General features: G+C 36.2%; 1 protein-coding gene and 1 long non-coding RNA gene across 8 annotated transcripts in view; one reads left to right on the top strand and one right to left on the bottom strand.

Moving 5' to 3' along the window:
- The window catches only part of LOC101736209 (caskin-2), a 339,004-nt gene that overhangs the window by 240,467 nt on the left and 71,735 nt on the right, over window positions 1–26,802 (bottom strand). For 2 of the 7 annotated variants that reach the window (XM_062673428.1, XM_062673433.1), the window contains exon 2: window positions 13,033–13,116. The exons of the other annotated variants lie outside the window; for them this stretch is intronic. In XM_062673428.1, coding sequence (XP_062529412.1) covers window positions 13,033–13,116 — 84 coding nt within the window. The remainder of the gene's footprint in view (window positions 1–13,032; window positions 13,117–26,802) is intronic. 7 annotated transcript variants of the gene reach the window in all.
- On the top strand, window positions 19,296–25,065 carry LOC134200392 (uncharacterized). The gene is made up of 2 exons (XR_009975287.1): window positions 19,296–19,411; window positions 24,889–25,065. It is a non-coding gene; the product is annotated as an uncharacterized LOC134200392 (long non-coding RNA).

The following is a 26,802-nucleotide window of genomic DNA, read 5'->3' as shown; positions in this document are numbered from 1 at the left end:
GGTGGGTGGCGCATTTATGTTGCAGATGTCTATGGCCTCCAGTAACCACTTAACACCAGGTGGGCTGTGAGCTCGTCCACCCATCTAAGCCAGGCTTTTCGCAAGAGCGCGAGATGCAGTTCTATGAATTGTTTTAATTTGTTAATTCAGTGTTTCTTCAAGTTTAAGCGTGTTAGAATGGTGACTTCTTAACACTTTAGTAAAGTTGTGTGAGAGTGAAACAAAAATCTGAACGTGGCTTCCCAGGTTCCTTCAAAAAGCTCACTGAAATCAAGACAGTAAATACCCACCATTTGAGTAGGATTGCATTTCATTTCATCATATCTCATCGCTTTATATCATTTCGAGAGGTGAAAGGCTATTGGGTTTAAGCGATATTTACCTTTGTAATTAAAGGTGCGTTTTATTTGGTACTAGCTGATCCGGCAGACTTCGTAGTGCCTCAATCGATAAATAAAAGACCTAAACTATTGTATAAAAAAAACTTAAAACAAAGAAAACGAATCCGTCCGACGGGGGATACATCAAAGGAAAAACAAAATTGTTATTTTTATTTAATTCCGAGCATTTTCATATTTATCTACGTTTTAAACCTTCTCTGGACTTCCACAAATAATTTAAGACCAAAATTAGCCAAATCGGTCCAGCCGTTCTCACGTTTTAGCGAGACTAACGAACAGCAATTCATTTTTATATATATATAGATTAGCATCAACAGTTCGATTTTCTCAATTGGACTTCAATTAAGTTTACTCCATTCCAATAGCTAAAGAAGTTTTTTTATTGTGATATTCTTTCCAAACTTCAAACTTTAATTGGCTCTCCTCTAAAGTTGCAAAATTATCGCTCAATTCAAACAGCCTTTCGCTCCCTTGATTTGATTCAATTTCTGGATGAACTTCATTTTATTCGGCTGCATTTTTTACTGTTATATCTGAAGAGTGTTATAAAAATCAACATTGGCAACAATGACATACGCAAGAAGCACATTGCCATACTGAAAAAAGGGCATTCAACTTACCTTATTTTACTTTTGAAAAATAAGCATAATTTTTATTTTACTCTAAAATTAAACTTACTGCCGTTTTGACGTCATATTTGTTCACCGTATATATTACCTGAAATATTAGAATTATATCATTAGAATCAAGTTAAGTACTGTTTCACTTAATTAAATTTTCGTTCAGTTTGACAGTGAATTATTTCCTTTTTTTTCCTTCCCCTACCTATGCTGATAGCCTTGAGAGGCTATTTCAGCTTCTCCTTGACATGTCGATGAGCTCACGGGGCTCAAATCGGAGTGCGGCTAGTACTGACCTTAGCAAGAGCAGTGCTTCGCAGAATCTACCACCGGATCGGAAACGCGACCCACTGAGTGAATCCGGCGAGAAACTGAGTGGGCTGTGTCTATGGATTAATTTACTCGTCGAGCCCTTCGTCGCAAGCGACGGGTTCGGCGAGGACGGTGACCGGTGCTTGAGGTAGCTAAAAGCACCGTTAATGGATCGGAAGGATCCGTAATGACGTGGATTTCCTTAACATATTTTACATGTATGGGTATTGCCGTTCAGCCTATTTCTTTTTCAAAGCTATCGTGTTCAAGCAAATACTATTCTACTTTGCTACTACAAGCATTTGTATTCTACTTATGTATACATCTATCTATCTATATTTCATCTTAAGTCTTTCTTGTTTAAATTAGGAGTTATTAATATGTTTCTTTTCTTTACAGCGTCCCCATTTTATTGTGTATGAGTGTATTTTGCGCTAAACGAACAAATGAGTTCACGGTTGATCCAAGCATAAGAGGTTAACAAAGCCCATAAAAATCACTATGTTAATATCACCTCACTTAAAAACGTGAAGTCGAAATCTCTATTGAATTTTATATCTAATTTACTTTTTTACGTGGATGAGCACACGGCCCACTTGGTGCTAGGTAGCCATCGTTGCTCATGGACATCATCAATGCCAGGGCCAGCCACAGTTAAGTCGGTGACCACTACCGCTGTTTCTCCGCAAATATAAATCCTTGAACTAGGCTAGTTTAATCAAATAAAATTTGATTTTCATTAAAGGGCTTATGTGAGTCGACTATTATCAAAGCCGGCAATGTGACTTTTGGACAATTATTGGTAAATCAGAAAAACGAATTATTGACTTTGTATTCCATTGGCAGTCACAAAACTCTTCTGAACGACATCTTAGATAAATAACAGGTTAAGTATTATCCTTTATTTAATGCTGGTTTTGAACCGTATTCTTTGAAGGAGACGATTATATTCAAATCAATCTGTATTGACATATCAATAACATTTTTTTGTCCAAATGCACAGATTGCCACCTTTGATAATAGACGACTCATGTGTAACAAACGGAATTTTTGTTTAGTGCATTGCATCAAACCCTAAGACATAAATCGATTTTTTTTAATTCTAATTCCATTATGGCTTATTTTAGTCTCAACAATTGCTTTCTCTGAATGTTTTTGTACTCGGTTCGTTGCCCTTTAAAACTGTCAATATGAAATTTAAGCTTTGTGTACATGCAGGAGCTCCTGTGATCTTGCATCTTATCGTAAATAATAAAGATGTCTGACACAGCATCGACAATTCGACACCCCATAAAGATTTACGAGGGAGTCGAACAACTAAAAGTTTTTTAATGTTTCCTACTCACTCACTCACGACTAATGCGCGGCACACGTGAAAGGGACAGTTGAAAATTGAAATGAAAAAGTCAAAGTGAGCTCCCGTTGTCTTGCTTACGCCTTTAAATTTTACAATAAGCGCGAGTGAGACAGATTAATGCATTACGTACCCAAGAATTCAGAGTTTAATCTAAATAAAATATTTTTTCATCGAGTGCTCTTATATCCCCTTAACACTTAAGATCAAAGATGCCTTGAGTGATTGAAGTTTCGTGGTACTGATGACGTCATAGTCAAATCAAATAATGTATTTTTAAACAAGGAATGCACCTATATAGCATTGGTTAAGCATGTACAAACATATTTTTCATCTATATATAGATACATACTATTATATTATTATTATGTAAATTTTTGTAATTGCTCATTATCATTGAAGGAATAAAAGTGTTTAATAATAATAAACACAAAAATGTTTAATAATAATTAACGTTCTATTAAAATTATTCTAAAAGTTTTTAAGTATATTTATAAAAGTACCTACATATTATGTGTAAAATACATTACAAATTTACCAAAGTAAAAATAATTTTAATGTAGTTCACATGGATTGATATGTACAAAAATATGGTTATGGCGGAGAAGATAAACATTAAGTCCTTATAAATAACGGATTAGTTTTATAATAATTTTTTAAATAATAATTTAATAATAATTTATTTATTTATTAACCATGATACATTTACACATAACAGTTTGCTAAAAACTCTCCACACTAGGCACTGCCTGTCTCGTGGAGAGTTTTTTTTACAGGAGTATCTTAAAACTAGTAATAACGGTGCTGAATATACAAGTAAATCAAAATAGTTAAGCGAAATATTATACATATATATATACACACACACATATACATATATACACATACACATATATATAAAAAGAAAAGGAACAGGTGTAATGATTTTTACCATAAGTACGTGTTTAGGGTTACTTAATGCATTTCAGAAAGTCCTCCGAAAAAGAGTAGGACCAATTAAGCAGTTCTTTTATTAACTTTCTTTTAACTTCTTCGTAATTTAGGTTAAGAATTTTGTATTTTTTATTGAGTCTGTTATATAAGTAAGGTTTCATGTAGGAGCTAAAACGACGAGCAAAAGCCGTCCTAACTGAGGGCGTCGGGATTATAGGAGTGCGTTTTGTAGCAAGAACTTTGATGTTGGTAATTTTAGGAACTTCTCTGTGGTAATCAAGGGCTGCCCTAAGGATAAATATTCTTCTCACGCTAAGGACCCCAAATTCTTTAAAGAGAGTGTCTGTGGGATACCTAAATTGTTTCTTTAAAATAGTTTTCAATACTGCTCTCTGAGCTCTTTCAAGGGTAATAAGATGAGAAGTGGCTGCTCCGCCCCAGGCCAGGATGCAGTATGAGAGTATGGATTGGCATAGGGCGAGGTAGATGGATTTCAATATGTTTATACTTGCTACGTCTCGGAGCAAATTAAAGGAGAAAATTAATTTCCGGACTTTAGAAGTAGTAGAGCCTATATGCTCTTTAAATGTAAGTTTTTCATCGATAGTGATGCCTAAGTATTTAGTAGAACTAACTTTAAGTATTTCCGGACAATCACATGGAAGAATTGGTGTAAGGAAATTGTTTTTTTGGCAAGAATGTATCGCTAGAGATAAGTTTGGAGGTGGGGCTGATTTAACTGTTTTGTGAAAGCAGATGTAATTTGTTTTTGATGGATTTATAGTCAGTAAATTTTTATTTAACCAGTCAGCAACTACTTGAAGGCCTTTTTGTATTGTAGTTTGGAGCCTTTCCCAGGAGGACTCGTGGAAAACTATGACAGTATCGTCAGCGTAATTAATTATGTTCGCATTGTCTATTTTAATATGTGACAGACTGTTCAAGTATACCAGAAATAGTGTAGGTCCAAGAATGCTACCCTGGGGTACTCCGAAGGAAACCGTAGAAAAGTCACTGATGTGGTCTCCTACCTTTATACATTGTCTTCTACCTGTGAGGTAACTTGAGAACCAATTAAGGCAAAGTCCTCTAATTCCAGTGTTTTCTAATTTGCGCAGAAGGATGGGAACTGAAACGGTATCGAAAGCTTTTGCTAGATCAAGAAAGACACCCAGGCAGCATCTGCCCTCCTCGATATATTTACAAACAGAGTTAGTGAGAAGGCAGACTGCTTGCTCGGTTGATTTGTGCTGGCGAAAGCCATATTGCTGCTCTGAGATTAGGCGATTAGATTCCAAGAATGCTGTTAATTGTTTGTTTACGATTTTTTCAAGAAGCTTAGAAAATGAAGTGAGTAGGGATATGGGCCTGTAGTTTTTTGGATGATCGGAATTGCCTCCTTTGTGGATAGGGATAACCAAAGCTTCTTTCCAGGTTTCCGGAAAAATGCCCGATGAGAGACTCAGGTTGAATATTCTAGTCAATGGGGTTAAAATAAGGGTTTTAATATGTTTTATGAGGTAATTTCCGATTTTGTCTAATCCTGGAGCGCTTTTGGTATCTAGTTGTGAGATTAACTTTTCTACTTCATCAGTATTTGTAGGGTGAAAAAATAGAGATTGTGATGGGGATAATGAATTGTTGCTTTGGGTAGCGAGGGAATTCTGAGATTCGTTTGTTTTTGTGAGAATATTGTTGGCTAGATTTTGGCCCACAGAGGTGTAGTAGCTGTTGCAGTAATTCAGCGAGTCCTTAACCGTGGAAGATATGTTGCATAAGTCAAAGGTATTGCTTTTTTGTTTCGAACAATGGGTAATGCGTTTAATAGTTTCCCAGAGCCTTTTAGGGTTATTCTGATTAGATATTAACTGGTCTTGATCGTACTCATTTTTAAGTTTGCGGAGAAGGTGTCGGTAAAAATTTCTGTAGCGTTTGTAGGCTGTGATTTTGGGATCGTCCTTGGGACAGTTTCTTGCGTCTAAATGTAATTTGTCTCTATGAACCGAGCATCTGATTAAACCTGGTGTCATCCACGGCTTTGAGGGCGTCATATTGGCTTGTGAGCGACTAGTACTCACCCGTTTGGAGCATTTCTTTATGACGGTGGTCAGGATAGACATAAAGGAATTTGCCGCGTCTGTGGGACAGGATGATTCTAGAATTGTAGACCAGTTTGTTGTTTTCAGTTCTGATTCGATAGAGTCATAGTCAAGTTTAATAAGGTGTTTGAGGCGTTTCTGGGAAGGCTGATGTTTTTTCGCAAATCCGATCATTACAGGATAGTGGTCCGTTACGGACGACAAACAAACGATGGACTCACACTGAACACGAGTCTTTACGAATATATGATCAAGTATAGCATTGTTCCTCGTAGGGATGTCGATTGCTGACCTATATCCAGACTGAGCCAACAGGTTTAGATATTCAGAACAACTATCACTATCGTTAATGTTGATATTCATATCTCCAGCTATGATTGAGCATTGAGAACTAGCCATATGAGTGATTACATCAGAAAGTGAATTTATAAAGGCGTCTCTGTTTCGAAACGAGGGGGAGCGATAGATTCCCAATAACTGTAGGACATTTGGAATGTTCACTAGTAAGCAGTTTGCGTCCATGAGCTCGGGTTCACTGACTACGGCTCTCCATGTGTCCTTAACGTATATGACTACACCACCGGATTGGTTAATATATTTAGTAGAGCAATGTGACGTATAGCCATCCAGTTGACCTATAACTGAGCCTTCTTTGATCCAACATTCAGTAAATACTATGGTATCGTAAGACGTGTTAAGCCTTTTCAGTAAAACTAGAAGACCGTCAAAATTACATTGCAAACTCCTAATATTTAGACTAAGTATTTTAAAGTTAAAGGGGCATAAAACATTCGCGCACTCTTCAGCTTTATCGATTTTGTGGTACTTTATGTTAAAAGAATTGTCAATGTCATTTATTACTTCTAAGGAAGTCATGTTGACTAAATGAATTATGTGTGACGTTATAGGTAAATTTAAATTCGGCCACGTTATATGTATATATTACGAGTGTTTTGAAGAGAGTTCGAATGTACAGCATAACATTTTTGAAAGCGTGAGATATTCCAATAGTATATATAATGTTTTGATAAATTATAATATGATTAGACCTGGTCAGCAGTCGCGTTGGTGATTTCCGGGCAAGTAGTAGATGCGCGAAAAAGTCTATCCAAGTCATCCTTTGATCGTATGGTATAGACTGGATTTTTTTTACCATCGCCATTTGGAGCTTTTCGTATAAGGATATTACCATTTCGAACCCAGCAAAATTTATAAATATGTTCTTTTGCGAACCTTCTCGCTTCACCGAAAAGCTGCCTATTTGTTTTGGTCAGTCGTTCATTAAAGTACAGCGTAGATGACGTTCCACTGATGATGTCTTTGGATGTTAGCCCACGTCTTGTACCTGCGGCGGCAAGCAGTTCATCTCTTTTATTTTTGCGGGTGAATTTCGCGACCACTGGTCTTGTTGTGGAAGAGGATGATGGTGCAGATTGCCTCAACCCAACTCTGATTACCTGGTCGATATCGGTGTCTTGCAGCTCGACTCCTAATTTTTTAGAGGTAGTTAATAGTATGTGCATTAAATTTTCGTTGCTGTTTTCTGGAATGCCGACTATTTCCAACTCATTACGTAACTGGTGTTGCTCATGCGAGTTAATGGTTTCTTGCAAAGAGATTATGGTTGTTTTTAAATTTATAATCTCCGCTTCTTTTGAGGTAAGCCTGTTTTCGAAAAAGGATATTTTTTGCATGAGGTTGTCAGTTACGGACGATAGTTGAGTTTTTACGTCCAAGACATCTTGTCTCAGTAGCCTTATCTCGTCGAGAAGCGCCGATGTTGAGGGTTGGTTGGAGCCAATTGGACTTTCTATGTAGGATTTCGGGCGGCTTCCGCGCTTCCGGTTCACGTTGTCTTCTGAGATCGGGCAATTTAGGGTACGGATAGGTGTGTTCATGTCACTATTTTTCGGCTTTGTGCATGTGCAAGACGGACATACCCATAGTGTCTTGTATTGTTCCGATAATTTATGAAAATTATCTGTTGTTATGTTGAGGCAGTTTAGGTCATAACACTTTTTGCAAGCTGAGCATTTCATAAGGTGGGGTGAGTTAATGCACGTACCACACGCGTAGCAATCCGTTGACATCTTCAAATTTTCGTATTGGACGTAGGTATCACGGCAGTGTGTGTCGATAGCGCGCGCAGGCGAGTGCGGGTGGGGGCACGAAGAGCAGGCGGGGTAGGCGATGCGATCGCGCTGCGCGTGCCGTGCGAAGCGTGAGTTTTAGACGGCGCGGCGTGTTGACAATTTTTAAAAGACAAATTTTGATGTGGAATCCAAACAGTGGCACTAATTGTAGTTTGAAATATACAGTAGTCACACTGTTAACTAGTAGGTGAGCTCACGGGTCTCAAACCTGACGACGTTGCTAACACGAACCCTAGCAAGAGCCGTGCTTCGCAGAATCTACGAGCCCTTCGTCGCAGGTACCTAAAAGCACCGTTAGTGGATCGGGAGGAATAAAGTAGAGAAAAATCAATGGCATTACGAAAGCGCAAGTCCGTTAGCCCGCGACTCGTTTAAGTACAACGAAACGCTTAAAATAGCACAACGTTTAATTAAATTGTGAGGTTAACATATAATTATTACTTGCATATGAACATGTGGGACAACTTATCTAAGTGTACATCGGGTATTGATTTCATTCAATTAACTCAAGAACGAAAATCGATTTTTTTTCCTGCTTAATCGATGTTTTAATTGACCATTCGGAATCGGTGGTTTTTTAAGTGCTTTTTTTTTCGTAACCCTAAAATCTCGTTTACTTCTTCAAGAAAACGTTATTTTTATTGGCTTCAATGAACGCCTTACATAAGCCAACTTACTCATTTTGCTTGTTAAATAAAGCACATAGCGCAAATTCTTTACGATCGTTAAAATGACAAAACAATTTACAGATAATACTGATTCTGATCTGATCGGTAAAGATAAAATTCACCATGAGGATTGATATATGAGTTTGATATGAAAAAAAAATGTTGGAATTATTTGATTTAATTTGGTTAGTGATTTTAAATATGAATCACAGATTTTTAGTAAATGGTTATAATAAAAAAAAAAACTGACTGCCGGACGGAAATATATCGATTAATCTAGCAATAGGATCGCCATTGGTACATGATATTATGAAAAATTTGAAAATCGATCCTCGTATGACGAAAAAATCATTGAACATAAAAAGAACCAGAGTCTACGAACATAAAACTTTTTTTAAGGCAGTTATAAATACAGATGGAATGATATTTTTAAATTTAAATAATGACCCCTGCATTTAAGTGTTGTAAGTTTAGTGTTGATTCGTTATTGATATTAACCTATTAGGAATAGGATGTTTAAATATTGTGGTTCCGGATACGACTTTTCTTCCAAGCTTGAAACCGTTTTAAATAATCTTCACCTCGTAAATAAATAGTAGTTGATAGTTCAGTGCTGATAATCTGCACCGCTATACTTAACGTTGCTTCAGACTTTATCAAGACACACACACTTTCTCAAGACCGCGCGCTGCGCCCACAATAATATGAAAATTATTTTATCAAGCCCAGAGGCGGAGTCAGTAGCCGAAAGTTTTCTTTTTAAATCGTCAAACCTTTTTTTATTGCACTCGGTAAGTGGACTAGATCACGATCCGTCATGTGTTAAGCGGTTATCGGAACATGTCTCCACCCGCTTTGAAATGAATGTGTGAAGGCTGACCTGTATTGCATAAGGACTAATCCACTCATGAAACTCCGATGTCATCATCATCATCATCATCAGCCTTTATCTGCCCACTGCTGGACATATGCCTTCCACATAATGCGATGTATACGACAAAAATATCGTATTTATTATCAATTTTGCGCATTAAAACAGTGAATTTTCTTAGTCATTATTTGATATTTATTGTTCACAACAAAATGAACATTATGATGTACGTAGCTCAGATATCCATCAAAATCCGAATGAGTGACAACAAATAATATTACGTACAAAAATAAAACGAATACCTAGTATAAAATTCCATAATGAAAAGACAAAATTTATAACTGGCATCAAAACTTTACGTTTTTCTTCTTCGTTTATTAGGTACGTGTTGGCAATAATCATATTATTATTAACGTTTATTAATTTATTCAATGTTAATAACGACTTGAATCCGACACGTTATTAACCGCTCTATGTGTGTGTTTGTATGTTTTTTTTTATCGTTGTAACTGGTAAATTATAACAGCCGTTAAATTTCATGAACTTGTATTTATGAATTTATATATGTAATTCTATGAATAAGTTTGGGACTTAATTCTAATATCGAATGGGAAACGAATTCTTTATTGCGACAAAATCTTGTTTTCTTCGGTACCGGGCTATCAGCTTGCGCAATTAATTCCTTTAAATCACATCTAAGGAGGGGAAATTGTTGACAATGTTTGATGAGTTCTAATAATCTACATTATGAATTAAGAAGTTGTGTACTTCCATTCTTGCTTGTGTACTTGATGGGGCACAAAAATGGTGGAGTGGAGACCTCGTACTGGACGTCGTAACGTGGGAGACAGCCAATGAGGTGGACCGATGATCTGCTCAAAGTGGTTGGTAGGGACTGGATGCGGAAGGCAAGAGACCGAAGAGAATGCGAAAAGACCTACACTTAGCATTGGGTGGACATGGGTTGAAGAAGAGTACTTGCAATTTCAGTGGCGGTAGGGCATATTGTAAACCCCGCATGGGTAGGTGCTACCGCCTTGATTACCTCTGCCGCTCAGCAGTTATGTATTCTTATTTACTAGACAGGACGGCCATTAAAAATTATAATTGTACCTTTGATTTCGTGTCTTTATACTTGACAATTGAGCCGTGAGTTCGCTCACCCATCGATCCATTAAAAATTAAAAAGTTTTTTTTTTGCTTTTTTTGTATGCCTATCTGCCAGTAGCCTAGAGGCGATTATTGCTTTACGCTGACTGGTGGACGAGCACCCGGGTCTCAGACTGACAGAATTTGCTAACATCTGCCTTAACGAGAGAAATGAATCGCTGAATCTACCACCAGAGCGCACTACATCCTCTTTATTCATTCAGGTCTATCATAAATCATCTCTACACTCTTTTTTTTTTATTGCTTAGTAGGTGGACGAGCTCACAGTTCCCCTGGTGCTAAATGGTTACTGGAGCCCATAGACATCCACAACGCAAATGCACCACCCACCTTGAGATACAAGGTCTAAGGTCTCGAGTATAGTTACAACGGCTGTCCCACCCTTCAAACCGAAACGCATTACTGCTTCACGGCAGAAATAGGCAGGGTGGTGGTACCCACCCGCGCGGACTCACAAGAGGTCCTACCACCAGTAAAACGCACATTCTTCTCCTCTCCTCCTCTCCTTCCTCTTTCGCGCAGTCCATCCAGGTATTTTTACGATGTCCGCTCCTATAAGGACTATGCCTACAATAAACACAAATATGTATTATGGTCGGCAGCGGCTTGGCTCTGACCCTGGTCTTGCTGACGACCATGTGAGCGACGGTAACCGTTTACCATCAGGTGGACCGTATGCTCGTCTGCCTGCAAAGGCAATAAAAAATACAATATCATATCTTGAAAATACGGACAAGTTAATACTCCAGCATCGAAATTACAGCCGCACTGCAAATATAAATTCTAAATTCCACGATAAAAGTAGAAAGTTGAATGTAGATCAATATTATGGTTTGTTGAGGCTATCTACAATATGGGCCCGCCAGGGTGCGGGGCTTAGCGTTTTAATTAACATGTAAATAAGGAGAAAATACCTGTCATCTGTAGGATGTCGGGCGGTAAATATTTATAGATAATGTTTTGTTCAAACCAGCACTATGTAAGCGCGGCTATGTTTTCGATAATTCGCATTTTCTATTCTAATTTCGTTACGTATGATGTTCGATCACATTTTAATATGCCATAATATGTTTTATCGTTAAAATAAAGTGATAAAGGTCGCGTATTTATAGTTTTTTTTTGTTCAAAGCCAATCCTAACGTTATGTTACTATCAGAGACCATAGACACCAGAATGTTGATGCCATAGCTTTCCTAGAGACATGAATAACGTCATTTCGGATCCTCCCGATCCACTAACGGTGCTTTTAGGTACCTCAAGCACCGGTCATCGTTCTCGTCGAACCCGTCTCTTGCGGCGAAGGGCTCGACGAGTAAATAAACCCTCAGACACAGCCCACTGAGTTTCTCGCCGGATCTTCTCTGTGGGTCGCGTTTCCGATCCGGTGGTAGATTCTGTGAAGCACGGCTCTTGCTGGGGTTCGTGTTAGCAACGTCGTCAGGTTTGAGCCCCGAGAGCTCACCTACTAGTTAAGGTTACACTGAAATAGCCTTTCAAGGCTATCAGCTTAGGTAGGAAAAAAAAAAGACATGAAGTAAATCCTGCATTGGAATAATGACTATTCTACCTATTAAACAGAAGATCAAATGTAAAAATATAACGCAAACAATATTAACAATAAAAACAGAAGACCGCACTGAAGGAAGAAAATAAAAAATGATTAGTAATAACCAAGTTATGTTTGTATTCACGGGAATACGCAACAATGAAACGCGACAAACAAAAATGTGATCTAAGCACAATACAGATTAAGATCAGAATCGTAAGCTCTGTTATGTTCGAAAGTGGAAAATGGGACGATTCCGCTTATCGAAAAGTCGAAGTGTGGTTAAATTATTTTGGATTTCATAAAATGGATTTCAAAAGGTCTTATTTTAAATAGAAAATCTACAGATATTTCTTTTTTTTTAATAAAAATAAGTCAACGAATAATTCAATCGAAACACAGTATTGTTTACTGATTATTCAGAACAAAATTATTTTATAATTATAACTATTTTAGGACTACATTTCGCGTTTTTTATTTATGTACATATTTATTTATTTTATAATAAAACTCTAGAGTCGGCCAGTCAAAGTTAGTTTTTTTTTATCGCTTAGATGAGTGGACGAGCTCACAGCCCCCTGGTGTTAAGTGGTTACTGGAGCCCATAGACATCTACGACGTAAATGCGCCACCCGCCTTGAGATATAAGTTCTAAGGTCTCAAGTATAGTTACAACGGCTGCCCCGCCTTTCAAACCGAAACGCATTACTGCTTCACGGCAGAAATAGGCGAGGCGGTGGTACCTACCTATTAGTCGCCGAGACTAGTGAAACTGTAAAATTTTGATAATGTCGAATTAATTAGATATAAAAATATAGCAAGCCAAGCTTTTTTTATTTTTTCCTACCTAAGCTGGTAACCTAGAGAGTTATGTCAACGTAACCAGGCGAGGTGGGGGCTCTGACCTGTGGACGTTGCTAACACCAACCATAGCAAGAGCAGCGCTCCGTAGAATCTACCACAGGATCGGAAACACGAACCACTGAGATCTGGCGAGGAAAAACAACCCTTGAAATAAATTACCTACGATACTTTGCTTAGACGATGTGATGCAGTAAATCATAAACTCACTTCAGAAACGTTTGAAACGATCGAATCGGAAACGACGTAAACAGACAATGATCTACCGTTCTTTTGTAGTGAGTAAACAATGAGCAAAGGGGAACATTTACCCTCTACTCTGTGCTCTGCCCCGCGCACATACATCACGGCGTGTGCAATGACAGTTGAAACCCGCCCAGCGGTGTTCTTGATTATCATCTGTGCTAGCTTTTTCTTTTGTATTGACTAAATAGAAAACAAATATGGATAATTTCTTTTTTGCTGTTGTTAATGTATGTCTTGTATTGCGGCGATTGCATGCAGCAGAGATGCGAATGTTGCGATGGATGTGTGGAGTAACGAGAATGGATAGAATACGGAATTAATATGTTAGAGGAAGTCTGAAAGTGGCACCTGTGACAGAGAAGCTGAGAAGTGCGCGTTTGGGATGGTATGGACATGTGATGAGACGAAACGAAAACGAGGTTGGTAAGAGAGTGTTAACTATGAATGTGGAAGGATATAGAGGAAGAGGTAGACCTAAGAAGAAATGGATGGATTGCGTGAAAGACGATATGGGTAAGAGGGGAGTGAGCGAAAAAATGGTATATGATAGAAGAGTATAGAAGGAGAAAATATGTTACGCCGACCCCAGGTAACTAGAAGAAGGGCAGGATAATGATGAATGTATGCCTTGTATCATGTGGAACCTAATCTTCTTTGTCACAGATGCCATAACATCCAATTCTGCAACTATAAGTGTCTAGCATGTTGCTACGTCTTTCCTATTCGTTTTAGCAGATCGGAAATACGAGCGAGCTTAGAATATAAGGGTTTGAAACGTAGATGAAGGGGAGGAGTTGAGGAAATCATTTATAGAAGGTCTCAATATTCACGGCATGTAAGAATTATCTGCTACAATTAGTATATGCCTAATCTATGATTTTTATGATGAAAGGTGAAAAATATGCCTGAAAGCACTTGCACCAGTCAGTCAAAAAAACCCTCGATATATTGATGAAGCGCATTTCGTGTTCAGATCACTTTGACGTTAACAAATCAGTGATGACTGTGATGATGAATGAATTATGACAGATCTCCATTAAAACACGGTACTTGACGAAGAAAAATAAGTGGTTGTAAATAACGAAAAAAAGGAAAGTAAGTCTGATTCTTTGTTGAAGTTACTGAAGCTTATTGAATTTTATTTTTATTGTTTGAAAGAGGTTGTACTTACGTAGGATAAGCCATCAGATTGGTTAAAGAATATTTTTTATTCTACAACATTTGTGCTTAGAAAATCAATTGTATCTCTTCAGACATTAAGCACAAGCCACATTAACGTGTATACTGCGATACTCAGGGTGTCGCCATCTGCCACCCTCGCGACACATGTACCTAATGATACGACATGTCAACCCTCCAGACGCGTGCAAAATGAGCTCACTTCAAACGTACGTCCCCGGAACAATCAGACTCCCCTCGAATGCATTTAGTTGCAGGTGCCTACAATTTTTCTTCTCAGACAAATTCGAATGGAGACGTGGCCTGTCTGCGCACGTCTAAGTTTTTCGCGGCGGTAGAAAAACCGTCCTTTCGTACGCAAACGCCTCTATGCTCATCTATACTAATATTGTAAAAAGGAAAGATTTGTTTGTTTGTTTTTATTGAATAGACTCCAAAACCACTGAACCGATTTGAAAAATTCTTTCATTGTTTGGAAGCTACACTATTCCCGAGTGACATTAGCTGTAATCTTTTTTGATAAAATTAGGGATCCTTACTAAAACTCCGTTGCCCGTTGGACCGATGACTTGCGGCGATATGCTGGGAAAGATTGGATGCGGAAGGCGGAGGATCGTTCATTGTGGCGGACTATGGGAGAGGCCTACATCCAGCAGTGGAGAGATACAGGCTGATGATGATGACTAAAACTCCAATAATGTAACCCAATGTGTGTAAAAAAAATTACCTATAATATTCATTAAATCGCGTGCCCTGCGAAAACTATTGATGATAGAATAAAATAATGTACTACGACTTTGTAGGACACATTATTGTTTACAAAAAGTGTTGCGACAGTATTATATGTCTAACTATTATAGTTATGCCGCAATAAGTGTTCTTTTATTTTAAAAAATAAAGCAACGTCAAATATAATAGAAATTTTTGTTGACCCGAGCTGAGCCGGCGCGGACCGCTAGTGCTAAATAATGATAATGTCATTTTCGAAACGTTTCAAGATATTTCCGCATTTACACTATAAAAGAGATGCCTCAGTTTGAATTCAATTCGTTGTATAGATTATGATAATTCGTTTGATTAAAATTCGTTTCGCGGAGTCCATTCTTTGGCGCTTTTCTTCTTTTTTAACTCAACACAAAAGCGGAACAAAACACCGAATTATCTGTAAGAGAATCGTGCGAATCTGGCAAGAGTTGAAGTCAGACGTTCATTAGCATAATAAATACGTCTCGGTGCTTCGGGCAAGCATCGTCGAGAGTCCGAGAACAACTATTTGTCTCGAGCACCTCCGCAGTCATGTTCGTGCTAATTTACATTTTACAAATTGTCCGCTGTAAGCATTCGAACGTTGATATTAAATATAACATTTACAATTTACCGATAGGAGAGCCCCGGTAAAAGGCTAAGCCTATTTTATGCGGGGCGGTTCTAAAAGTATTTGCTCAGTGAAAACGTTTGAATTATTCATTTTACTAAAGCGTGTGAACAGCTTTACTGTTTACGTTTTAAGTTTATAGGAAACTGTGTATTATTAAAACCGATATCGCCATCGGTGTGGTAGTTTTGTATGCGTTTTATATTATCATTGCGTTTTATATCTACGGAATAGGTCGTCACAAACTAGATGTTACACGCTTTCTTGGCCGTTACCCAAAATGATTTTTACGGTACATTAGATGGAGTTGCACCGCAGCCAATCTGTGCGCGGCGTAACGCGTTATAAAACATGATTTAGTGCGCTTGTGACGACAGCGGCCACATACGACCCTCGCCTTGCTCAGGGCTCTCAGATATAATAGTTTTAAAAACACGAAAAGCCGTATTTTAAAAATAAAATCATTACACAATGTGTCTACGACACAAATGCACTCGTATTTAAATTTCGAATTATTTATTCTTATTTTGATTACAAAAGTTAGACGATTTATGTAAGAGATACTTGAGTCGTCTATTATCAAAGGTGGCAATCTGTGCATTTGGACAAAAAAATTTTATTGATATGTCAATACAGATTGATTTGAATATAATCGTCTCCTTCAAAGAATACGGTTCAAAACCTGCATTAAATAAAGGTTAATAGTTAACCTATTATTTATCTAAGATGTCGTTCAGAAGAGTTTTGTGACTGCCAATGGAATACAAAGTCAATAATTCGTTTTTCTGATTTACCAATAATTGTCCAAAAGTCACATTGCCGGCTTTGATAATAGTAGACTCACTTAAAAGTTTGGTTGAAAATTTTTTAAGTATTTAATTTATATCATTTGTAAAGTTTAAAGAAAAAAAAACTGTATTTATAATCCTATATCAAATATAAAATAGCGTACTAATTTTTCTTCATGGAAGAAAGATGTCAGTCAATATGCAATTATGTTATATGTAATGTACGTATATTTAACAAGGATTGTAAGCGTTATATTTTTATTGAACTATGTGGTTAGTCGCCGTCGCGGAGTCCCGCTCATCTGACTGGAACGTTTATCGAAATCTATAGACATTCACAATTTGAACATCGAACTAACAATTGCATTGTGTAAACTCACAAAACATGACTACCTAGTGTTTGAAGTCACAATTAATATTACATGCGTTCGTGACTTATAGTTCAATAAAGGAAATTATTATTTAGCTTTCGATATTTAGCTTTAAGACGAACGAGCGAATGCAGTAGCTTGGAGCAGAGAAAGGACCGGTAGCTAATTAATTTATATAGAACTAGCTGACCCGGCAGACTTCGTAGTGCCTCAACCGATAAATAAAAGACTTAAACTTTTGTATAAAATTAACTTAAAACAAACAAAAGGAATCCGTCCGACGGGGGCACATCAAAGGAAAAACAAATTTTACTTTTACGCTATCGAGAACGTTAAAAAGCTCTCACTAGGCATACTGTTTTGAAGTATACAAGGATACAATTGATAATGAATGCTCATGCTTCAAGGGGATTGGCAGTAGCACATAGTTAATCTCTACGCACGAGTAGGTACCATACAATTGTACATAATTATAAGTACTAGAGGTCCCGCAGTAGTCGAAATTCGACTATAATTAATTAGAATTGTAAGTTTGTACACTATTATGATTGTATTTTATACTTCATAATCACGAATTTCGCCAAGACTACACTATAAAAAATATTAACAAAGACAAACCATATTATATTCTCAATTTGACAACAGACGTCAAGAACAAAAGTTTGACAATAAATAGTATGCATGTGTGTGTGCGTCAAATACATGGTGGTGTGTAATGTTTTCTTTATTGCTTTAATGTATTTTTATGCATTATTTTAAAAAAATATTAGCATTGTGCACTTCTTCTCTATATTCTCTATAAGTGTGGAAAATTTCATACTCCTCCGTCCGCGCAACTTTCGTAAAAAGGGATACAAAGTTTTTGCTTCACGTATTAATATATAGATTGTTGAAAATCAAATAATTCAATTATTTTCATTTATCAAAGATCATTTATTTATTATAAAGTTGTCCTAAACGACAAAACAATTAAATATACTTTTCCTCGTCTCTTATTCAAATGATTTTTAACACGCATTTATTAGCAGGATGTGTACGTTTGTTTGTTTGTTTAAAACGAAATATTTGATGGTATCTTTTAATGACTTCAAGACATCCGATTAACTTGAAAATTTGCACAGGCATTAAGGACCGATGACAATAATTATAACTTGCGCTCTGGTAGCCTGTCCAGTAACGACAGAATAAAAAAGATGAAATTAATTGTAATTTGAGTATGCTGTTTAAAAAGTTTCTGTTTTAGAAGTGTATTTTTTTAGGTGACTATTTAATTGACGCGTTATAATGTTATCGATAAAAAAAATATATACAAATACCTAGTTTATTTACTAAAATGCTAATTACACAATAACAATGAGACTATGCCAATGACAATAACAAAAGAAAAATAATTATTATTCACAAACGAATCTAAATCTTAAGTTTCCTATGATTATGGTCGAATTTCGATCACCGGGCTAAGCTTACTAGTTTAAATCATTTTGATTGCATCACTTTGGTCTGTGCGTTAATATTATGTTTTTTTTTCTACGTCACTTGTCTTCAAAAGTCGTAAACAGTTTCAAGGTACACATATACACATTCATATATATGTATTTACGTTGCAAACCGTTACGAAAGAAGTCAACGACCTGTTATCGAAGTCAGGTACTGAAACGTGTCGAGAATGGGTTATCGTTGAGACTAGTGATGACATGAGTCGGTACTTATGTTTTGTTTTTGTCATCGAGAAGAAATGATCACCTTAACTTTACATTTTTTTTTCATTTGAAAATGCTTCTTGGTAATCAATAATTATATCGTATTATGCACTCAGTATTTGCCGACCAATTTCTGGTCAATTTTTATCCTTCTTCTTCTTTTCAGCCCATGCTGGACAAAGGCCTCCCCCAAGCCTCGCCACAAAGACCGGTCCTGCGCTAATCCTTAATTGAACATAATTAAGCCCAAAATGAAGTGCAATAATGACCGTTACTTGTTCATATATTTTACTGTGTTTGTTTAAAGCACAGTTACCCTACATGCAACTAATCATTTGTAATTAGACAAAATTATATGGCTGGAAAGTTTACAAGCTCAAAGTTTATTTCCAATAAAATACAAAAAGACGAATTAAGCAATATTTATGATTAATAGAACATTTAGTTAGGATTATGTCAAGTTATCGCATGTTACGAATAAATATTTCAGATAATTTATCATAATATTACTCAAATATATGAGCAAATACAATAATATTATTACATTGGCACAATCGTGCACACTCCGAGTGCCGGCCATGTCAATTCTCGTGACAGTTGACAGCTGTCATATTTCCCGCGCAAACAAACACGGTTACATTATCTAGTTATCATTGTTATTACACTCTTGTACCCGTTGTAACTAAATATTGGGTTGTTATCGATACTGCATAAAATAAATAAAAATAAAAATATAGTTTTATGCATGAAGATATTCGAATGTGGTAAGTCAGTTATTGACGGGAATCAGATTTCCGATTTATACCTGTAGCCAAGGCCCGTACGCGTCATGCTTATGGGAGATTCGCACGGGAAGATTGCTATTCAATGATTATTTCAACTTCTTTCAACTTCATTTCTATTGCTTAAATAAAGTTAAAATATGAAACAGCCTATAATTTGATTAGTGTAGATACTGGAAAAATATTTCAACATTTAATTGAATAAAACGACAAACAGAATTTCCTCAATCGTACCGAGGGTTGGTCTTCCTGTTTTGAATTGCTTATACATACGTATATAGGGGACTCTGAGATAAATGCCTACATAATGTCTAAGAGGTCAGTTGCCACATAAAAATAGTCGTTAGATTCAGCCTCATTTAACACAAGAGGTTCTCGAAATTACTGCTGTTAGTTTTTACTTCTTAGAATGGAGAAAAAAACTAAGTTCCTTACTGCTCGTAAGAGTAAAGTACTCATCGAAAGTGGAGAAATACTATTTATTATATTTGAGAGTTTTTAAAAAAAAATTTTTAATTGCACTATTGTTGAGTGAACGATCGTTTATATTCCTTGAATCAGCAATTAAAGACCAGATACTACGAAAACTCCAATTTTCAGAACTTAGTATATTACTAAAAATATGTGATATATGTATGTATTTGCCTACTTACGACTATTGAAAAAAAAACCAAAAAAAAATACAACAGGAAGCTTACCATACAGCCAATGAATAATGTTTATGAAGTATGCTAATCTAAGCTGATTTTCTAAGTTAGATCTCAGTCTAGTTCGTTTAATGGTCCGTCAGATCCTTAAGTGGAGCTATCACACAAAGCGCTCACGTGCCAGAGCGACTGAACCAGTCTTACTTCATTTTCAACTGCAAAAAACATTGTAAACTGAATGCACAGTATGTGCATTGTTTGACTTTGTAGAAGTAACAGCGACACTTAAAACATATTATTGTTTTTGTGACATAAACAGGTAGACGATTTCAATTCCAATTACTCTCCATTGTAGGTACAAGCAAAAAATGGATGTTACAAAATAAACCACTTGTAATGTAATCGATTTATTTGCAAGTTAAAGATACAGATAAAAAATCTATTAAATTATTGTGATTTCAAAGAGAACTAATGCCTAAAGGATAGTTTATGATTTTTAATTTATTATTTGGACCGAAATGCATCGTTTAGGATATATCTTCAACGACAGTCGTTATTTGCGTCACGTTCTTGGCGAAACGCGAAAATTAAATGTAATTACTATACCCAACAATATTTACTTGCTTATTTTTCTTACTTAATGACTTAAAGTGGAACTTGACCTTGACTTTTTAAATGTGTAAATTGTGTACGTAATTTTCAACAAGTCCATTTGCTATAAAATTCTAATTTACTATATAGTCGCAGCTTTCCTGTTACGCACCTAAGTACTATAAATAAGAACGTCAATGAATAATGAACCTTACTGTACACTTCATGTACACGATAAAAGTGATTTGTGAACGGATGCGACAGACAAGGTAGGCTACGTAAGACTGGCTTCACCCGAAGCATTATCGACGCTATTCTGAATAAACTCCACTTTCTATGGCTAACTGTGTTTATGCACTCACGCTAGGGCTACCAGTGCCTGTTTCGTCTATATTAGCTACCGATTTTGGTTCCGTAGTCAAAAAAACAGAACTTCTAATTTCGACATGTCTCGATAAGTCTGACTATTCGCAATATGAAGAAGAAGCGAGACAATGGCTGACATATTATTATATTGTCACAAACTATTGTTAGAAGTAAACTAGCGATTTCAATACTTCGGTAGCTCGGACATGCGCAGAAATCAACCAAAATCACACAAGCTACTGTAGTATATTTTACTAGTAGTATAGCTTAAAACATCATTGAAGAAAACAAATAAATTGACAGAATAAAAATATATCTTTGTAATTATTACAATGACTAATATGAGTCACAAAACAATCATTGTAATCATTGAAATAATGCTATAACAATACATTTTTCCGTAATAAAATACGCAGCCAACTTGTCAATGGTACCAAACTAATCTATATTCTACATGATTGACATTTTAATGAATATGTCACTGCTAAAACAGAAATGTCACTGGAAGCCATACACTGAAGAAAATAACGTTCCGTGAAATATATAAATGTCATAACTAACTAAATTTATGACTGAATTAGTGTATATATTAAACAGTCTGAATTTATTAGATTACAGATCCAAATGAGGTTTTAGAAACCTTTATAATATCGAGCTTTATGCCGCAAGGAAATTCTAATGTTAGCTTGGGATTTGGCGTTAATATCACCCTAGATTTGAGCAGGATCGATATATTGGTACTAATCTGTAGGGTTCGTAAACACGCGATTTGGTATTAGGTAATTATGGACTTTTTGGCGGGAACGCGAGGAATGAAGTTGTGTGTTTTGTTTTATTTTGTCTATTTAGTGTTTCTTCGGGTTTAAATGTGTAATAACGGTGGTTTATTAACTGTTTAGGATCTGTGAAAGTGCACAAATGTGGGAAAATGAAACAAAGCCGCTGAGCGTAACTTCTCAGGATCCTCCAAAAAGTCCACTGAAAAAGTCTCAGTAAATGACCACCATTTTACTGAGATTATATTTCAACCCATATCATCTCATCTCATTTCATTTCATTCCATTTCGTTTTCATTTCATTTCATGCCATGTTTCATATTAATCAACTTCATGTAATTTCATATTATCATTTTTCATAAATAAAAAATATATAAAAGATTAGGCCGTATGGTATGACACCTGTGCCTTCCCAGTTGGAAAAATAAAACTACTACTTAGGTAATTAATTAGGTAAATTGTTTCTTTATTGTTAATTCTCATGCCTGGTTATTTTCTGTTCAAAAAACAGTCTAATATTCTAATTTGAGCTATGTATTACCTATTACTATTACAGTAATATCAATAACAGTCAACAGTTTCTCACAATGAGCACACGAAGCAGTGCGGACCATAAACGGTGCTATCCAATTATTGTCAGCGCCCCATAACTTATCGTGATTTACGCAAATGTCTACTATAAAATAAATCAAAATATTTAAAGACTGTTATTAAAAATGGAATTCCTTCTTTACTTCTGCAATGGTACGCGGACAAAATTGAGATATGAATATCATATTAAGTACGTTTTGTATACATATACAAAATAGTAATATAACGTAGTGAATGGTTAATTTTGAGATGATCACTCATTTATTATCGCATTTCTTAACATCAGAGCACACATCCCTGAAACCTGCGACCAGTGCGTATTTTAAAATAAATAGATACAAGAAATATTAAGATGAATTATTATTTAGATTAGACATCCGAAAAAGGTTCTCTTCCATCTGCCGGGAACGTGTTATGAGGTTCTTCGGACACATCATGCGGCCTCCCAGATATGAATTTGAGAAGCTCATAATTACGGGTCGCATAGAGGGCAAGCGCGCCGTGGGCAGAACACCAGCCAGATGGTCAGATCTAGCAAGAGAAGCACTCGGTGGTAGTCTGTACCATGCAGTCCATGCCACCCATGATCGAGCGCATTGGAAGTACGTCGCATGTGGTCGCTATCCTCAGTAGTGAGAGAATGATATAAAAGAGAGTATTTGGATTTGATTATCTTGTATATCATTTTGTTTAGTGAAAATCTCTGGTAACTTGGGGTGGTAGCTAGCTACATATTCACTAGTAGCCTAAGGAGCTATACCAGCTACGTGCGGACGGGTAGGTAGGTGAGCTCAGGGGCTCAACCTCAGAAAAATTGCACTAACCCTAGCAAGAACAGTGCTTCGCAGAATCTACCACCGGATCGGAATCGCGACCCACTGAGAAGATCCGGCGAGAAACTCAGTGGGCTGTGTCTGTGCGAGAATGCCGCCACCAAAATAAAAATAGTACCAAAAGTTTAACTACACATCAATTTGCAATTTGCACAGAACTCTCTGTCATACAGAAAAATTGCAGAAACACCATCCAAAATAATTTATTTCCAGCAAGATACACCATTCTTAGTGCGTTAAGTCTTTGTTTTCACAAGTACCATACAATTCTTGAAAGAAATCGTGAAATCCAATCAATCGATCTTACAAAGTGAAACTCAAAAAAAGTTTACAAATTACGTTATTGTAAATAACGGATATAGTACTTCTAACATTGACGTCGTTTTTTTTTTATTGCTTAGATGGGTGGACGAGCTCACAGCCCACCTGGTGTTAAGTGGTTACTGGAGCCCATAGACATCTACGACGTAAATGCGCCACCCACCTTGAGATATAAGTTCCAAGGTCTCAAGTATAGTTACAACGGCTGGCCCACCCTTCAAACCGAAACGCATTACTGCTTCATGACAAAAATAGGCGGGGCGGTGGTACCCACCCGCGCGGACTCACAAGAGGTCCTCCTACCACCAGTTAAAAATTTTAGTTGGTTTTGGTGTTGGTGTAATTTTGTGTGTGGTACAAAAATTAAATTCGAACAGACAAGAAAACAAGTTTAACTTGGTAAGTAATAATTTTTAATAGGACACTTATCGCTACTCGCTTGAACCAAGACTACAAGCCAACTACACATCTGCAAATTGCTTATTTGCACAGCGGCTTCGATAATACGAGATGATTTAGTACAGTTAGCGTTATTCAATTTATTGTCAGGCTAATAATTGATACTACAGTTTATAATTCATTTATCTATTATATATTAATTCACGTATTAAACAAGCAAAAAACTTTGTATCCCTTTTTACGAAAATTGCGCGGACGGAGGAGTATGAAATTTTCCACACTTATAGAAAATATAGAGAAGAAGTGCACAATACTAATAATTTTTTAAAATAATGCATGAAAGAAACATTAAATCAATAAAGAAAATATTACACACACTACATACCATGTATTTGACGCACACACGCATGCATACTATTTATTGTCAGACTTGTTCTTGATATCTGTTGTCAAATTGAGAATAGATTAAATATTTTTTGTCTTTGATAATATTTTTTATACTGTAGTCTGGCGAAATTTGTGGTTATAGAAGTATAAAATACAATCATAATAGTGTACAAACTTACAATTCCAATTAATTATAGTCGAATTTCGACTACTGCGGAACCTCTAGTTTCATATAATTAGGGAATTAAATTAGGCTCCCGTGTTTCAATCTTATCTTCGTTGGTTTTTGTTTGTGCTAATAGTTGATTGAAGTCCATTTAAATAACAACGCGAACGACTTTGAGATTTATCTCAATTGTTTTGGAACAGCATGTGACCTTACGAATTGTACGCAATTATCACTATGGATACTTCGTTTTATCTCTTAAACTACGCATGCTTCTTGTTTTTGAGATCATTTAGATTTTAAATTAAAATACACTTATATAACTTGAAAATTAATTAAACAGCTAACAGTTAATTAAATTTTTTTTCTCCTCTTATTCCAGATCAAGATATCAGAACGAAGTTATAAAATTATTGTATTGGCATCGGTCCTTGAAGTGTCTGCAAATTTTCAAGTAAATTAAACTTCTTGAAGTCTGTGAAAATGACGTTCAAAACTTGAGTTACATACATACAAAATAGGTACTCAATCAATAAACGCATGTTAAACTGATAAGACACGTCTTCGTTTTAATTCATAGTTTTCACGTAATCAACTAATCAACACTATCCATACTTAATATTATAAAGAGGAAAGATTTGTTTGTTTGTTTGTATTGAATAGGCTCCGAAACTACTGAACCGATTTGAACAATTCTTTGACTGTTTGGAAGCTACATTATTCCTGAGTGACATAGACTTTTTTTTTTATTTTATTTTTTTTATTGCTTAGCTGTGTGGACGAGCTCACAGCCCACCTGATGTTAAGTGGTTACTGGAGCCCATAGACATCTACAACGTAAATGCGCCACACACCTTGAGATATAGTTCTAAGGTCTCAGTATAGTCACAACGGCTGCCCCACCCTTCAAACCGAAACGCATTACTGCTTCACGGCAGAAATAGGCGGGGCGGTGGTACCTACCCGTTCGGACTCACAAGAGGTCCTAAGGTAATTAAGACTATAATCTTTTTAAAAAAAATATTAGTATCCCTATTTAGAAAACGTGTCGCGACAGCATATGTGTAACTACATATTATAGTTATTCCGCAATAAGTGTTATTTTATTTAAAAAAATAAAACAACGTCAAATATCGTTGAAAAATTTGTTAAAGACCCAAGCGGAGCCGGAGCGGGCCGCTTGTAAGATATACAATAATAATTTAATGTAATCAAGGGTTATTACTGAGTGTGCACTTGTTGTACACTATTGATCATATTCAAGAACGATTTATTTTATATTTATTTTTTAAAAAGACAAGATGTCGGCCGGACTCCATTAATTCCGCTTAGGTATGGGTATATAAAGTAATATCTTCAGTGTTCAAACCATCGATCATGTATACTTTCGCTGTCTGAGCGTGCCGTTAAAAAAAATATATATGCAAATAAGGAGCCCGCACGAGTGATAAGTGTAATTTAATTCGATAGCCATAACGCAACTGAGTAATTTATAGTTATATTTAGATTAATTGAGATAATTGATTAAAAAAACGGAAACTTAGAACTTGTGTTTTTTTTACTGGTGGTAGGACGTCTTGTGAGTCCGCACGGGTAGGTACCACCACCCTGCCTATTTCTGGCGTGAAGCAGTAATGCGTTTCGATTTGAAGGGTGGGGTTGCCGTTGTAACTATACTTGAGACCTTAGAACCTATATCTCAAGGTGGGTGGCGCATTTACGTTGTAGATGTCTATGGGCTCGAATCTATACCTTATACATCATTGCAGACTTTTTTTTTCAATAAACCTACCGAATTTTAATGTCTATCATACTTTTATAATTAGATTTCATATTAATTGCATGTAACTTTGACTAAGCATTTATATGGCTTTAAATCATCGTGAGCATTATTGATCATAAGCTATAGTCACGATTTTTTAAAAAATAAAGAAGTCAAGAAGCCTATGCAATTTTTCAAACGACCAAACTCGACTAATGCGCTCAGAAATGGTAATCTCGATTTTAATCAATTAGAGTCGATTTCAATTGGTCGGTTGTTACTAGTAAATAATGATTTAATTCCCATTTACCTTCATCTATACATATACATAAAATTGGAGTGTCTGTTTGTAATATTGAAATAACCGCTTTTTACTACATGCAATTATGATTATATATAGGGTACATACACCAAAATAACATTTTTTATAATTTTTGTCTGTCTGTTTGTTCCGACTAATTTCTGGAACGGCTGGACCGATTTTGACGTGGCTTTCACTGATAGGTAGCTGATGATATAAGGAGTAACTTGAGC

Source organism: Bombyx mori, chromosome 17, assembly GCF_030269925.1.
Source record: "Bombyx mori chromosome 17, ASM3026992v2".
Taxonomy (NCBI): Eukaryota; Metazoa; Arthropoda; class Insecta; order Lepidoptera; family Bombycidae; genus Bombyx; species Bombyx mori.
This window is presented reverse-complemented; position numbering and strand designations above follow the sequence as displayed.